Source organism: Lacerta agilis, chromosome 14, assembly GCF_009819535.1.
Source record: "Lacerta agilis isolate rLacAgi1 chromosome 14, rLacAgi1.pri, whole genome shotgun sequence".
NCBI lineage: Eukaryota > Metazoa > Chordata > Lepidosauria > Squamata > Lacertidae > Lacerta > Lacerta agilis.
Genome location: NC_046325.1, coordinates 10,269,866 through 10,284,594, shown reverse-complemented (window position 1 = coordinate 10,284,594; position 14,729 = coordinate 10,269,866). Strand labels below are relative to the sequence as shown.

General features: G+C 39.6%; 2 protein-coding genes across 2 annotated transcripts; one reads left to right on the top strand and one right to left on the bottom strand.

The window, feature by feature from the left end:
* Positions 1 to 2,370: 2,370 nt before the first annotated feature.
* LOC117059148 (vomeronasal type-2 receptor 26-like) lies at positions 2,371 to 3,333 on the top strand. The gene has a single exon (XM_033170694.1). It carries the CDS (start codon positions 2,373 to 2,375, stop codon positions 3,267 to 3,269), a length of 897 nt encoding a protein of 298 aa, XP_033026585.1. The 5' UTR covers positions 2,371 to 2,372; the 3' UTR covers positions 3,270 to 3,333.
* Positions 3,334 to 6,953: 3,620 nt separating this feature from the next.
* LOC117057374 (vomeronasal type-2 receptor 26-like) lies at positions 6,954 to 8,459 on the bottom strand. The gene is made up of 2 exons (XM_033168215.1): positions 8,426 to 8,459; positions 6,954 to 7,867 (listed from the first exon to the last, which is right to left on the bottom strand). Exons 1-2 carry the CDS (start codon positions 8,457 to 8,459, stop codon positions 6,954 to 6,956), a joined length of 948 nt encoding a protein of 315 aa, XP_033024106.1.
* Positions 8,460 to 14,729: the final 6,270 nt, after the last annotated feature.

Sequence of the window (14,729 nt, the reverse complement as noted above, 5' to 3'; positions counted from 1 at the left end):
GATCCAACTGTATCTTCTAAGGTCCATAGTTAGATATTTTGATAATTCCTTAAACTATGCTGCATAAATTCTTGTTTGCTTCATTGAGGCTTCTTATGCTTAGGAATGGGTTGTGAACATTCCACTGTACTGATTCTGGTACCCAGCATTACTTCTCTGCAGCTCTGTCCTGATTAGCTGACTAAATTTCCAAGACTCCATCATAGAACCAAGAACTAATGGCAGTTGGCTAATGGAAGGCAGTCATCAGCTGACTTTCTTAACTGTTATTTCTCTCAGTTGACAGTTAACTATACATGATTCATTCATTCATTCATTCATTCATTTAGTTATTAAATATATACCCTGCCCTTTCACACAAAGGAATCTTTTTTCACTGTCTAGAATCACTATTCAGAGTTTGCTGTTTCTCTGATCAACAAAAATGAATTTACCTCACCTGCATCCCATGTATATATAAAAAAATGAAATTCTCTCTCTCCCCCCCCTTCCCTATGAAATCTTTAAACACGCAGCTACTGCTCAACATATCTGCAACATAGCAACACCACAATGGCAACTACACTCTGAAATCAACATCAGTCACACAAATCATTTCCACTCTTATTTTCTATTTCCCATTACTTGTTCACACGTAAACACCATCCCTATAAGATTTACTAGCCTTAATATGCCTCAGATGTTAACCAGAAAGAACATGATCATTGACATTTATGTCCCACAGCCATGGAATTCAAGCAAATCAGGTCATTCCCACTAATATGGACACACAAACAATTTACCTCAACCAAAATGGCACTGAGAATGTATTACAGTCATACCAATCCCATAGACAAAAACATCTCATTTCAATAGAACCAAAGTTGATCCAAAGTCAATGAACAAATGAGAATACAATAGAACACAGTTTCTACCATCTATTTCAAAAATAGGTTGTACCCCTTGCTCTGTGTAATGACCACTGCCACCCTGGTTACAGCAGAGAAAGGAAGGAGGGGGAGCCATTTTGTTGCTATGACTGTGCTCCATGTCCAGAAGGGAAGATTACAAACCAGACAGGTAGGAGACAACATACTATTCTATAATTGCTATTGAAAACATGTTATTAATGCTGAGATGGAATTTGTTATATCAAAAGTGAGGGGGATAGTACAGGATCCCATATTAATTTGTGTGTATGAGAAACAAGCATTTCATCGTTAAAAAAAAAGAGGCACCATATTCTGGGTAACACTGAGGGGGCCCGACGAGACGTCTTGATGTCATGTGATGTCCTGATGTCCCTCCGTGCCCAGCTCAGTGTTTGGCCTCAACTATAGGGCACGGTCTGGCCCCCTCAAAAAAAGATTGAGGTGTCCAACAGAGCCGTGGCTTCCTGGAGTCGGTGCCTATGATTGAAAAGATAATAACAAAGCCCACCACAATCCATCCATTAGCTTCTGGACATACATGCAGATTATCCCAAGATCATTTCCTGCCAACCACATTTAAACTGATATCAGGTGGCAGGACATACACATCTTCCTGAGACCTTGGAAAGCTACTCTTAATCAGAACACTGGGCTAGCTCATCTAATTGTCACACAAAACACGAGGTAGGTTTCTGCATTCAAATATAGTCTTTCATTCAACGAAGATACAGTCCTTTCACATTTTTTCATGGTTCGTCCAGTCACCATTGCCTGAAACTGAGCTGTCTCGGACAAGAAATGTGAGTTGAACTAGGCCACCAGCATTTTTACAAATGGAGATCTGCTACTTCATTATATACAGCTTACTTCCTCATCAGAGCACCGACTCAGTCAATTTGAAAGCACCGTGCAGTTCCTTGGTGGTACGGGTATGCTGAGTATCAACAGCATTAGTCCTTTAGTCTAAGCTTCATTTAGGGAAATAGTGGAAATGATTCCACTATTTCTGTTAATGTATCAGTTTCCCTTCAACTAGTAATCTGTGAGACATTGCTTTTGATAAGAAATACTTCTCCATCAAGATTCCTTGGCAGTGATTACGGATGAGCATAGAAATTACTCTCCCTTTAGACCAAAACTCCCATCCTGTGCATACATAATTAGAAATAAACCCCACTGCGGACTCTGGGGCTTATCCTTGACACAGTGTGTACAATTATAATGTAACTTACTTAATGTAACGGTTGAACGTGTAAACACTCAATCTTGGAAGGAAATATATTTCCTATACTGTGCAATAATCCTGTGTGATCTATACTATGCACTATAGGAAAATATATGGAGCTAAAAAGTGTATTTAAAAAATTGAAGCACCATGATCATGCCCTGTAAATAGCCAGACCCAGAGTTCTACATATCTGTAATAATGAACTACTCTTATTTATACCCCTGATTCAAGATATGAATGATTGCTTCAGCTGCCAAGGAGATCAGTATCCTAACAAGGAGCGAAATCATTGCTTTCCAAAAGATGAAAACTTTCTTTCTTATGAAGAACCTTTAGGCATCAGCTTGGCTTTTTTGGCTCTGGCTCTTTCTGGAACTACAGCTTTGGTGTTTGGAATCTTCATCAAGTATCAGGACACTCCCATTGTCAAAGCGAACAACCAGAATCTCACCTACACCCTGCTCATCTCCCTTTTGCTCTGCTTCCTCTCCTCCTTGCTGTTTGTTGGGCGCCCCCAGTTACTAACCTGCCATTTACGACAACCTGCTTTTGGTATCATCTTCTCCGTAGCTGTTTCTTCTGTCTTGGCAAAAACCCTCACTGTGGTTCTGGCTTTCATGGCCACTAAGCCAGGATCCCATATGAGGAAGTGGGTTGGGAAAAGGTTTTCAACCTCTCTTATTCTTGGCTGCTCAATTATCCAGGCAAGTATTTGTATGCTATGGCTAGGTACTGATCCTCCTTTCCCAGATTTGGACATGCACTCTCTGCCTGAAGAAGTCATAGTGGAATGCAATGAAGGTTCAGCCAACATGTTCTACTATGTTCTTGGTTACATGGGGTTGCTGGCTCTTGTCAGCTTCATTGTGGCTTTCTTTGCTCGGAAGCTTCCGGACACTTTTAATGAAGCCAAATTTATCACCTTCAGCATGTTGGTGTTTTGCAGTGTGTGGCTTTCTTTTGTTCCAACCTACTTAAGCACCAAAGGGAAATACATGGTGGCTGTGGAGATCTTCTCGATCCTGGCTTCTAGTGCTGGGATTCTGGTTTGTATCTTCTCCCCAAAATGTTATATCATTGTCCTCAAGCCTGAACTCAACAAAAAAGAGCAGCTGAAAATGAAACATTAGTAAAAACAGCTGCAAGTCTGGTGGACGTTTCTCATGTCTATTGTGTGTTCCAGTTTGTTCTAATTAGAATGGTGTGGCCACCATCCAAAAGGTAAAAATGCCGTTTGAATCCAAAGTAGAAACAACAATCAGTACACTTACACAATGAATGATGCTAGATCAAATAAATATTTAAATACATCCACATCCTTTCTTAGAAATTTTCATGTGGTATTCTTTATCATGCATCTCCATCAACAAGTTGCCAGGATCATAGCATCCACAGCTGGCCAAGAAGAAAAACCAACATGCCAAGGAAGGAAGGAAGGAAGGAAGGAAGGAAGGAAGGAAGGAAGGAAGGAAACCAGGAAGCCAACCCTTCTCTGACTCTACTGTCAGCATCTCCGTTTAACAAGGGTGAACTTCTACAGGAAATTCGGCAAACTACCCCCCCCCCAATCTAAATGCTAAAATAACATGAATAAAAAGGCAAGGGGGAATCAGCACAGTTTGTCCATGGGATAAGGAAAAAACATGAAAGACTGATCAGGGCCTGAGAATCTTCCTTGCATGCAGAAAGTCACAGGTTCAATATGTCTGATGATATAAAACAGACTCATTTTAAGGGTCCAGACTTGCAACACCTTTTCATTGCAAATTTATGAAACCACAAATATTACAAACAAAGCTCTCATGCTAGTCTTTGTGTGCTGTGTATGTAAAGAAAGAGATATGGAAAATGGTGCTCATGCTATGTCAGGGGAAATCATTGAACTTGTTGCTTGTGTGGAGACTGTAGCACCTTTAAGGAAATGCACTCAATGCTTCATTCAGTGATAAGCTTTGGCTGGAAAGAAGATGCCAGACTCATTTTTCAAAAGGTACTTGCTGAAGTTGTCAAGATTATTAATTTTAAACTAAATTAAGTAAAGAAATAAGGAACTCAATATATGTAGTTATTTTTGCATACAGAAATGTGTTGGCTATCAAGAGGAAATTTTTTGAAGCAATCCTTTGAGTTGTGTGACGAATTATGACTTTTTCTGACAGATTCAAAATTTCCAAGTGGTCATTTGAATAATTTTGCAGGCACCGGATGGGATCCCCCAGTTGGCTTAACCCTACAATGCCCAGGGCAAGTGTACCTGGCTGCCCTGCTTTCTTCATGAGCTTCCTTGATTCCCCCCCCCCCGGTTGATATTATCTAACCACAAAAAACTAAGTTGTGTAAAAATGTTCTAACGTATGTAACTCCAGACTGCCATTTAAGGCCAAGTAGCTGCCAGATAAACTAATCCCAAGTAGCAAATCTGTTTAGCAACTTGTAAAAAGCTTCTTGCATCTTTTGTTTAGGGCAGCTTTTGATGTTTGATGGACTATTGTATTTTAATATTTTGTTGGAAGCTGCCAAGAGTGGCTGGGGAAACCCAGCCAGATGGGCAGGGTATAAATAATAATAATAATAATTATAATTATTATTATTATTATTATTATTATTATTATTATTATTATTATTATTATTATTATATTGTAATTTTTGTGTTAATTTGAAGAGAGGAAGTGACTTACAGGTTTGCTGCATGCTAACTATTCTATAGATTTTGGCACAGATATATCTCCACCAAGGACCATATCAGAAATAAATAGCATGTGTTTGAAAAGATTATCTCGTCTGATTGCCACAACATTTTGTATCTCAATTTTTTCTGCAAGGGGCTCAAGGTTGTATACATGTTTCTCTTCCTTGCCATTAATCCCTACAACAACCCTGTGAGTTAGCTTAGACTGAGAGGCAGTGAGATTTCACTTTCTTGGGTTCCATGATCACTGCAGATGGTGACAGCAGTCACGAAATTAGAAGACGCCTGCTTCTTGGGAGAAAAGCAATGACAAACCTAGACAGCATCTTAAAAAGCAAAGACATCACCTTGCCAACAAAGGTCTGTATAGTTAAAGCTATGGTTTTCCCAGTAGTAATGTACGGAAGTGAGAGCTGGACCATCAAGAAGGCTGATCGCCGAAGAATTGATGCTTTTGAATTATGGTGCTGGAGGAGACTCTTGTGAGTCCCATGGACTGCAAGAAGATCAAACCTATCCATTCTCAAGGAAATCGGCCCTGAGTGCTCACTAGAAGGACAGATCCTGAAGTTGAGGCTCCAGTACTTTGGCCACCTCATGAGAAGAGAAGACTCCCTGGAAAAGACCCTGATGTTGGGAAAGATGGAGGGCACAAGGAGAAGGGGACGACAAAGGATGAGATGGTTGGACAGTATTCTCGAAGCTACTAACATGAGTTTGGCCAAACTGCGGGAGGCAGTGAAGGATAGGCGTGCCTGGCGTGCTCTGGTCCATGGGGTCACGAAGAGTCGGACACGACTGAACGACTGAACAACAACAACAACAACGAGAGGCAGTGACTAGCCCAAGGTCACCCAGTGAGTTTCATGGTCTAGTTGGGATTCAAGCCCTGGTCTCTTAGGTCCAATCTGATACTCTAACCACTATACCACACTGGGTTCTCAGTGGATTTAGACTTGTACTTCATAAGAATGGACAAATTTGGATCTTGAGCTCAAACCATAATGTTATGATCTAATCACATACTTTATTGTCAGGGCTGGAGTCAGATGCAGGTAAGCAGGAAGAAGCAGAGCCAGTTGTCAGTGAAGTTAACTTTTTATTCAAAGAAACAAATCAGCAACACTTCCCAGCAGTTCTTGCCCCTATGGAGCACTTGCCAGGACGGATGGTCCCTGTCTTCCACACTTTCTAACTTTTCTCCTTGCCTGGCTGTTTTCCACACATCAAATTTTGTCGGCATACTTCTAGCCTCTGCTCTGATCTCCTCATTACTTTGGGCATTCTTGGAAAGCAGGGGGAAGGGAGCTTTTCACAGCAAGAGAGGGAGACTCATAGATTCATCAGCAGTCACTTGACCCCATCCCTTCATTTTAGACATGATCAATTTCTATATCGTTATACCATCTGTCTTCAAAGTAGCTGAAGTTGGGTTGCATCACTCTCTCATGTTCGTTCCATCATTACTATAATTTGAGTATCCCAGCAAACTAAAAAGTCTGTTCCAGATTTGCCCAATCCCAGCTTTCCATGCTAATTGATACATTGCACAATTAATAACGGATTAATTGTAACAGTCACATATTAGCTAGATGCCATTGTTAACAGAAGAACAAATGGCAGCTTTGCAATATAGACCTGTTAATGTCATTCAAAATAATCCTTGTGACATAACAGCAAAATAAAATCATATGTATTATAATTCAAATGATGGAAGGTGCAGTTCTTGGTGGCATCTAACGATACCGAGTGTTGGAGCAGGTGGTCCTACACAGAACACACTACTAGAGCTGTAGGCAGATTATAGTAATTTTGATAACTACATGGTAGAGAATGATTTCTGCAATGTTTTTGGTCACTGTTATGTATTCACAGTAGCAAACATCCTAATGCAAAATCTGAATTCATTCTTTCACAGGGTCCCACCTCACATTTCTTTCATAATCTTATGTAGAATACAAATAACACAAATGAAGCTACAGATGTACATTTTGTTGTTCAATTCAGGCTTTGCAACAATCAGGGTGAATTTAGGAGGAAAGAGCCATTTCTGTCATGGAACAATTAGTCTCTACAATAATTGAATGAAATACTTTTATTTTTTTTCATAAATTAAAGCAGAATCTCATCTGCTGTTTATATTTTTTTTTCGTATTAGATGCTCTCTGGTGTTCATCTCAGGTCTCGCCAGAATTATGAAGCATTTTGGGGAAAAGATGCAGCCCAGTAATCCAGCACTGGAAGCCAAGATGGAGAAGATCTCCACAGCTACCATGTACTTTCCTTTTGTGCTGAGATAAGTAGGGACAAAGGAGAGCCAAACACTGCAAAATACCAGCATACCAAATGTGATGAACTTGGCTTCATTAAAAGTGTCAGGTAATTTCCGGGCTAGGAATGCCACAATGAAGCTGACAATAGCCAGGAAGCCCATGTAGCCCAAAACACAAGAGAAAATGAGGACGGACCCTTCATTACATAACAATATGATTTCTTCAGCTGATGAGTGAATATCCAAATCTGGGAATGGGGGAGAGGTTGCCAGCCACAGGGCACAGATCGCTACTTGAACAACAGAGCAAGAGAGGACAGTGGAATAAGCCAGTCTTTTACCGACCCAGTTCCTCATCCTGGATCCTGGGTTAGTAGCCATGAATGCCAAAACTACAGAGATTGTTTTGGCCAAGATGCTGGACAGGGACACAGAGAAGATGATACCAAAAGCAGTTTGTCGGAGAAGGCAGGTTGCCTCAATAGGCTTTCCAAGGAACAGCAAGGAACAGAGGAAACACAGGAGGAGGGAAGTGAGGAGAATATAGGTGAGGCTTCTGTTGTTGGCTTTGACTATGGCAGTATCCCGGTGCTTAATGAAGATGACCAGCACCAGAACTGTGACCAGAGACAACAAAAGTGCAGAGATAGTTGAAATGATGGCCAAAGTTTCATCAAAGGCAAGGAAGTTTGGAATCTTAGTGTTGCATTGATTCTGTCCTCTGTTTGGGTAATGATCCTCTTGGCAACTGACACAAGTTTCTTCATCTGAAAATGTTAACAAATTGTGACAAACTAAGAACAACCAATATCATTTTCAGGATTACTGTATATACTTGAGAATAAGTCGACCCAAATATAAGCCGAGGCACCTAATTTTAGCACTAAAAACTGGGAAATCTTATGGACTCCAGTAAAAGCCTAGGTTAAATAGTTAGTATTGGAGCTGGACATTTCTATATTAATGACATTATTTTTGGAGGAATTTTAGGATCCCTCAACCTCATTTTTGTAAAAGTTTTTATTCATGTAATTATCAAATTTATATACTACCCTTCATACAAAGATCACAATTTAAATATAATTCCTAATCCTAAACACTGAAATGTGGGGGTAATTCCAGCAGTCTTCCAAATCTTGGGAGCAACTCTAGTTCATTTGTTGATATCCATCATCTCTCCAAACAACTACGGTACATTCTTTAAAAAAAATAATCAACAACAGATACGTCTATTTCTGTTCTCTCCCATTCTAGAGCTACCCTTATCTTTCAGACTTTTTAATCCCTTGTTATACTTTCCCTGTGGCATATAATGGTTCACTGACTTTCAGCTTCACTTTCACGTTGATTTTTAGTCATTTAGTCGTATCCGACTCTTTGTTACCCAATGGACCAGAGCACGCCAGGCACTCCTGTCCTCCACAGCCTCCTGTAGTTTGATCAAACTGCTTTCATACCACTAATCTAAAACTTGAAGAATACTTCTGTTTAAACATATCTGGAAGCTATCATTTATCCATCTATTTTTTAAAGGTTGCATGTGGAATAACACATAGTGTGTTTTGAGGGGAAGGTCAATATTGTGACTTTTTGCAGTTAGTGGGAAGAAAGTATGGTTGAAAGTCATGTTAACCGGGTGAGGAATTGAATGAATAACCGACTTAAAACTATGGTTGTGCCCAACTCTTCAGTATGATTGTAACTATGAAAACAATGAGAACAACACATAAATGCATTTAAAAAAAAAAGAAACCCACAAGATTAATGACAATCAACTTTCAAAATGCTGCTCACATTTAATTGCCATAAAATGGATCATTTAGTATATTTTAAGATAACATGGCCTACCCTTCTCATTTGAGATCATTCCTTCTGGACATCGAACACAATCATAGCAGCAAAATTTATTTCCCTCCTTCTTTTTCTTCCCGTAACCAGAATGGCAGATGTCGTTACATAATGAAAGGGGTGGCACCTACCCAAAGATATAGGAACAGTTTAGCATTTTAAAAAAATGCTTGCAGAATATATTTAACACCAGAAGATGTACTATTAAAAACAGAATTCAAGTGGAATGGAATACAAGATCCTTACATTTAAAGGTGACACATAAAGTGGAAGCAAATGTTAATGTAGAAATGGCTTCCTGGTGATTATTATTTGCTATTATTTCCCACCTGAGTGAATCCTCTGTGCCATTTTATTCCATCCTCCTTTAGGATTATCCTTTTGCTAGGATGAGCCTGATGTTCCAGCCTTCCCACTTTTTTTCTGACATAGGAGTTATTTCGGAAAGTGACCAGGTTTGCAATATCAAATCCAGCTACTAATTCTCCATGTGCATTAAATGTAATTTCATCTCCAGCACTGTTGTTGAATGAGATGCTCTGAATAAATGAGTGCAGCTATGCAGAGAGATAGACAGAACCAAATTATTGTTAACGTGTTGAAATATTCAACCTGAATTTTTCATATACCGTGGTACCTCGGTTTACGAACTTAATACGTTCCAGAAGTCCATTCTTAAACTGAAACCATACTTAAACTGAGGCACACTTTCCCTAATGAGGCCTCACACCGCAGGTGCCATTCCACCGTTCGGATTTCATTCTTAGACTGAGGTAAAGTTCACAAACCATCACTCCCGTGTTCAGCGCCAAGCTGCACAATCAGGAGAACCCTCAGCTCCAAGGTTTCTCCATCGCTGCGGTGGGAGAGGGAGTCGTAACTGTGCCGCCACCCCCCTGAAGAACTCCAGGAGGGGTGTCCTGGAGGCGTGGATCCAGCGGTTGCCCAGGAAGCCTCCTCTACTCTCCAGTAAGTCCTAGTAAGGGCAGCCGTGAACGAGCGGGGTTGAAGGCTAAGGCACTGTGGAAAAACCACTACCATCGCAGCGAGAAGTAGCAGCTGCTGGCAGAAAGAGTGCTCAATTTCTCCAAGATTAGGAACCTATCTGGACTTTGTAAGTACCAATTGCATTAAGAAAAAGGGATTTTCAAAATCAGGTTTGGAAGGGACTCTAAAAACGGAGGTCGGTCCCTGACAGTTGATACAGTAAGAGACAGTGCTATATTGTATCTGAGGCTGCTGTCAAAGTTGTGAAACAAAGAAGTCTTCTGAAACTGTTTCTCTTGTAAAAGGGGAGCTGGATTTGAGGTTTATTTGGATTGGAACTGACTTTGAAAATTTATACCCCTTCCTTCTGGGGGTCTCGAAAGGATTGGCAAAGAACAAAGCAAAAATGGCGCTGTACGCAGCAATGCAATAAATTGTTTTGACTGGGAAGTTGTTTTGCGACCTTGAATATGGTTAAAAGAAAATGGTCGGTGGAATTTCAGAGACAGACTTTGGAACTCTTGCAGCAGATAACTGGGGAAATCAAGTGCATGGGACAGAGGGTGGAAAGACTGAATTTGACTTTACAGAAAAGTGGACTAGAGACTAAAAATGACAGTTCGGAGGATATAACACAAGCGCGAAAGGAACAAGAGAAGATCCAAGGGGGAAAAAACCAAATGGAGTCTGCATGCAAAAAGGAATTGATAATGGGAAAGTCATGGTCCAGAAGGAAGATAAAGAAGTGCAACCATTCAGGGCTTTGCCACTTTACCACAAGAATGCTACAATGCTGCAAGAGGACAGACAGGAACATAAGCCAGCAAGTTTTGACTTTTGGGTCGGGGTTTTTAAAAGGTTGGAGTAGGGTAATAAGACTGGATATATTTTAAGGAATTTATTTCTATATGGTTTTGGCAAATGGATATGGACACTGTGGCAATGGAAAATGTTAAAAAAAAAATTATTAGCCAAAATTTTTGAGGCTGGAGGGAGGGAAGGGAGTAGAAAAAGGGAGGTAGTTTTTTAAATTATTGTTAGAATAGCTAAAATTGGTTAAGAAATTAGAAAAGTTCAGAAGTATATTGAGACCAAGGTATAGAAGAAAATATAAGTAATTAAGTTTGATGTTTTAATGATTTTAAAAATGATAAGGAGGAAAGAAATGTAGTGTAAATTAGATTTGAAGATGATTGGAGAACTGGGAAATATGTTTTTATTTTGAATTCAACAGGGGGAGGGATTTGAGGAAGTCAATTTAAACATGAAAGGAGTAGGAATACCTGGCCCAGGAAAAGGGTCAGGACTAAGCAATGTTTTATGCAAAATGATGTGTTAAATGTGAAATGATATTATATGTACTCCTGTGAGAGGGGGGTTTGGATATTTTGCTCTCCTCGGTGGGAGAGGGGGGAGTATGAAAAATGTAACCATGTAATGATTTGTGCTTTAAAATGAAAAATCTTATAAATTTTTAATAATTTTTTTAAAAGGTTTGCAAACTGAGACACTACTTCCGGTTTTGTGGAGTTTGTAAACCAAATCATTCGTAAACAGGAATGTTCTTAAACCGAGGTACCACTGTAATTTTCTTTCATGGATTCATATTGGTTTTTTCTCCAAGACAAAGTATTCATGAATTCCAGACTTATGCCATTATGACAGATCACAATGTGGCAAAACGTTAAGAAGTCTGAGCTCAATGTAGACATGATGGTTGATTGTTTTGTTTTCTATGAAAAACTTGAATAACTTCTAGGTGGATTTAAAACAATAACAATAACATTTATCCATGGTGGTAATGCTAAGAGAACATTGAACAAGAATTAATGGAAGAGAAATTGGTCATTGGCATTTGGCTACTGCATGCCAAATTATTGTCCTGTGGTTGGGTATTGACAATTGAGTTGGGCTTGTCAGGAAACATTACCTGCCAGGGTTCTACATTCCAATGAGACAATGTGTCCATGACCTCCATTAATCTGTGGTTGGATCTAGAGGACTGCAAGGTATGTAAGGAATGTGCCACCACATGGACAGCATTATAGACACTGTAGCTGTGGCCGGTCATGCTCATTTCAAAAAATGGTGCAGGAAGGCTGTCCAGCCTCTCTTCTCCGGTACATGGGTTAGAGCTGTCTGTGGAGTTTGAAAATGAACAACTGAATGCTTGTGTCCAGAAAGTTTTGATAAAACCATCTTTTTCTGACCAAGAAGGGTAGATAGTTTGAACAAATTCTTGAAAGCCTTGTAGCTCCTTCGAATGAATTGAGAAGGAGATAGCACCATGGAACGTTTGAATTTCAACATCTATCCACTTGTGTAAGTGATGTAATGTGAAGTCAATTTGGGCTGTGGTAATCCACACTTTTGCTTCAGTGAGCCTCTTTTTATATTCAGGAAAAAGTCCTTGCATCATTCTGGCTGACCCTATAATGCAGGCCAACCACATAACTGATGAAATTTCTCCATGTATGACAACAGCACTGATATTGCTTACACCGAGGACTGGCCAAATACTCTTTCCATACTTCATAAATTTATTTATTGTGGGAACATGCAGATATTCTACAGCTCTTTCTGTGAATGCTGAGCAGATTCCATTCCTGGAGAGCATTGGCTCCATTATCTTCAAAAAATGTTCCCCACTTTCATCGCTTCGTGTAATGAGCCCGATCCATTTCCAGTTGAAATGGAGAAGCAACTGGACAATTCCCTGGTACTGAAGGCCTTCATTGGGAACCATGTGGTAAAAGGAGGGACCAGTGATTAGATCCTTCACTGCTGGTTGAAATGAGCCGTATGAAAACTGAAATAGGAGAGGAACATCCAGACAACTGAGAATGGGTGAGGAGTATCTATTTGCTCCTTTCCTCATTCTAGTCTCATTGATCTAATTATTCTGATGTTTTTACTTTTTACTTTAGAATATTTACAACGCAATTTAATCTCTTGTGATCAATGACCATATATTCTAAAACATTTAAAAAATAAATAAATCCCATAACAGTCAACACTTTTCAGATTAACAGACTGTTGTAAGCAATACAGGTAGTCATTAGCTAAAATGTACCAAGACCGTTCCTTCCTTCCTTCATTTTTTAAAAGTATCTTAAGTGCTATACACTATAAAAACAATATCCTTTAAAATCAAATAGATTTAGGTAATTCATACACATAAAATAGGTTCTGATCTTATGTTCTTGTAAAAAACAAAACACTTTTGGGCAGCTTGTCAGTAATAGTAAGATACAGTGAGTTTTCCCTGGGTATTAATATTGCGAGAGGTTTCTAACTTTATTGCATCTGTAAAAGCCACTAAGGAATTGCAATTGAATACACATCTTATCCCTGTCATCTACTGATTTCTGCTGCTTCATAAGTGGTATTTTTGACAGTTAATTCCTCCAAAAGCTGTTTTGAGAAAGTCTCTTAGATACTTATGCATATTATAATGCAATGCAACTCCAAATCTTACAGCTCCTTTTATATTTCTTCATCAACTGGTACTCTAATTACACTGGAAAGAAAGGGGTGAATAATGGGGCAAATTGCCCTCATACTCAGATCCTACCTGTGGTATCTTGTAAAGGCCCAAGATATCTGCCATGCATGAAGAAGTAAAGGAACTAAGTCCCCCGATTACTCCAATTATCTTTTCCTGGATGCCACATTTGTAGTTAGGGACAAACCGATGTGATTTGAAAAGCAGGTCCAGGGTAGTTCGATAGGTCATGCTTGAATCAGAGTAGCTGTCATAGATGTGGAACCCGAGGGTAACATTGGGCAAGATCTTGGGATTATCATTGATCTTGTCAACAGCAAAGACCAAGGCCAGGACGTGTTGGTAGAACTTGGTCAAAACACTGCAAAGAAAGTCACTTGCTATTTCGTGGGTGCATTAAAATACTTCACAAAGTCATTTTAACACACTCTTTGTCTACTCTAGATCTCAAAGGCTCAGCTGATAAAAAGCAAGATGAGCCATAACTAAGTTATACAGTGGTACCTCGGTTTAAGAACAGTCCTGTTTACGAACAATTCAGTTTAAGAACTCCTCAAAACTGGAAATAGTGTCCCGGTTTGCAAACTTTACCTTGGTCTAAGAATGGAATCTGAACAGTGGAAGAGCACCGGCGGTGGGATGCCTCATTGGGGAATGCACGTCTCAGTTTAAGAATGGTTTCGCTTTCAGAACGGATTAAGTTCGTAAACTGAGGTACCACTGTACTAGAAAGAAAGTAAAATGTATTGTGGCTAGCTTTTCCAGTAATGTGCTTTTAAGATAGCAAGTGTTTGTCTAATGCTTTTCTGCCCTGGTTTCTAGCTCACCTTAACAAGCTGTTTCATGACACAAATGGTCCAAAATTCTATGAAACTCCATTTGCTGGATTTCTGTCCATATTCCCCTTCTTAGCTGACATTGTTGACTGTGAGATGTCATTTTCAATAAATAAGGGGCTCTCATCTAATCATTACTACGTGCCTTTCTCACCCGCCTTTAGAAAGTGGTTTTGAGTGCATGCTTTTGCATGCAGAAGCTCCCAAGTTCAATTCCTGGCATCTGTAGTTCGGCTTGGGAAAGGCTTCTTACTGATATGCTGGAGAACGACTGGTGGTCAATCTTGGCAATTCTAAACTAGATGGTTCAATGATCTCACTCAGCATATGGCAGCTTCCTATATACAAAAGCTTTTTACCATGAGCTTTAGATATGATTTTTATTCCCTACACTATAAACACAACTTTTCATTCAATGAACTTTTCATTCAAGGATGGCATGAATGGTTCTCC

Bases quoted from the DNA above. Each gene is read 5' to 3' on its own strand.
- LOC117059148 (XM_033170694.1), top strand. From the start codon at position 2,373: ATGAATGATTGCTTCAGCTGCCAAGGAGATCAGTATCCTAACAAGGAG.
- LOC117057374 (XM_033168215.1), bottom strand. From the start codon at position 8,459: ATGACTAAAAATCAACGTGAAAGTGAAGCTGAAA. The intron at 7,868-8,425 runs GTCAGTGAACCA...TAACATTTTCAG, and splicing joins ACGTGAAAGTGAAGCTGAAA to ATGAAGAAACTTGTGTCAGT.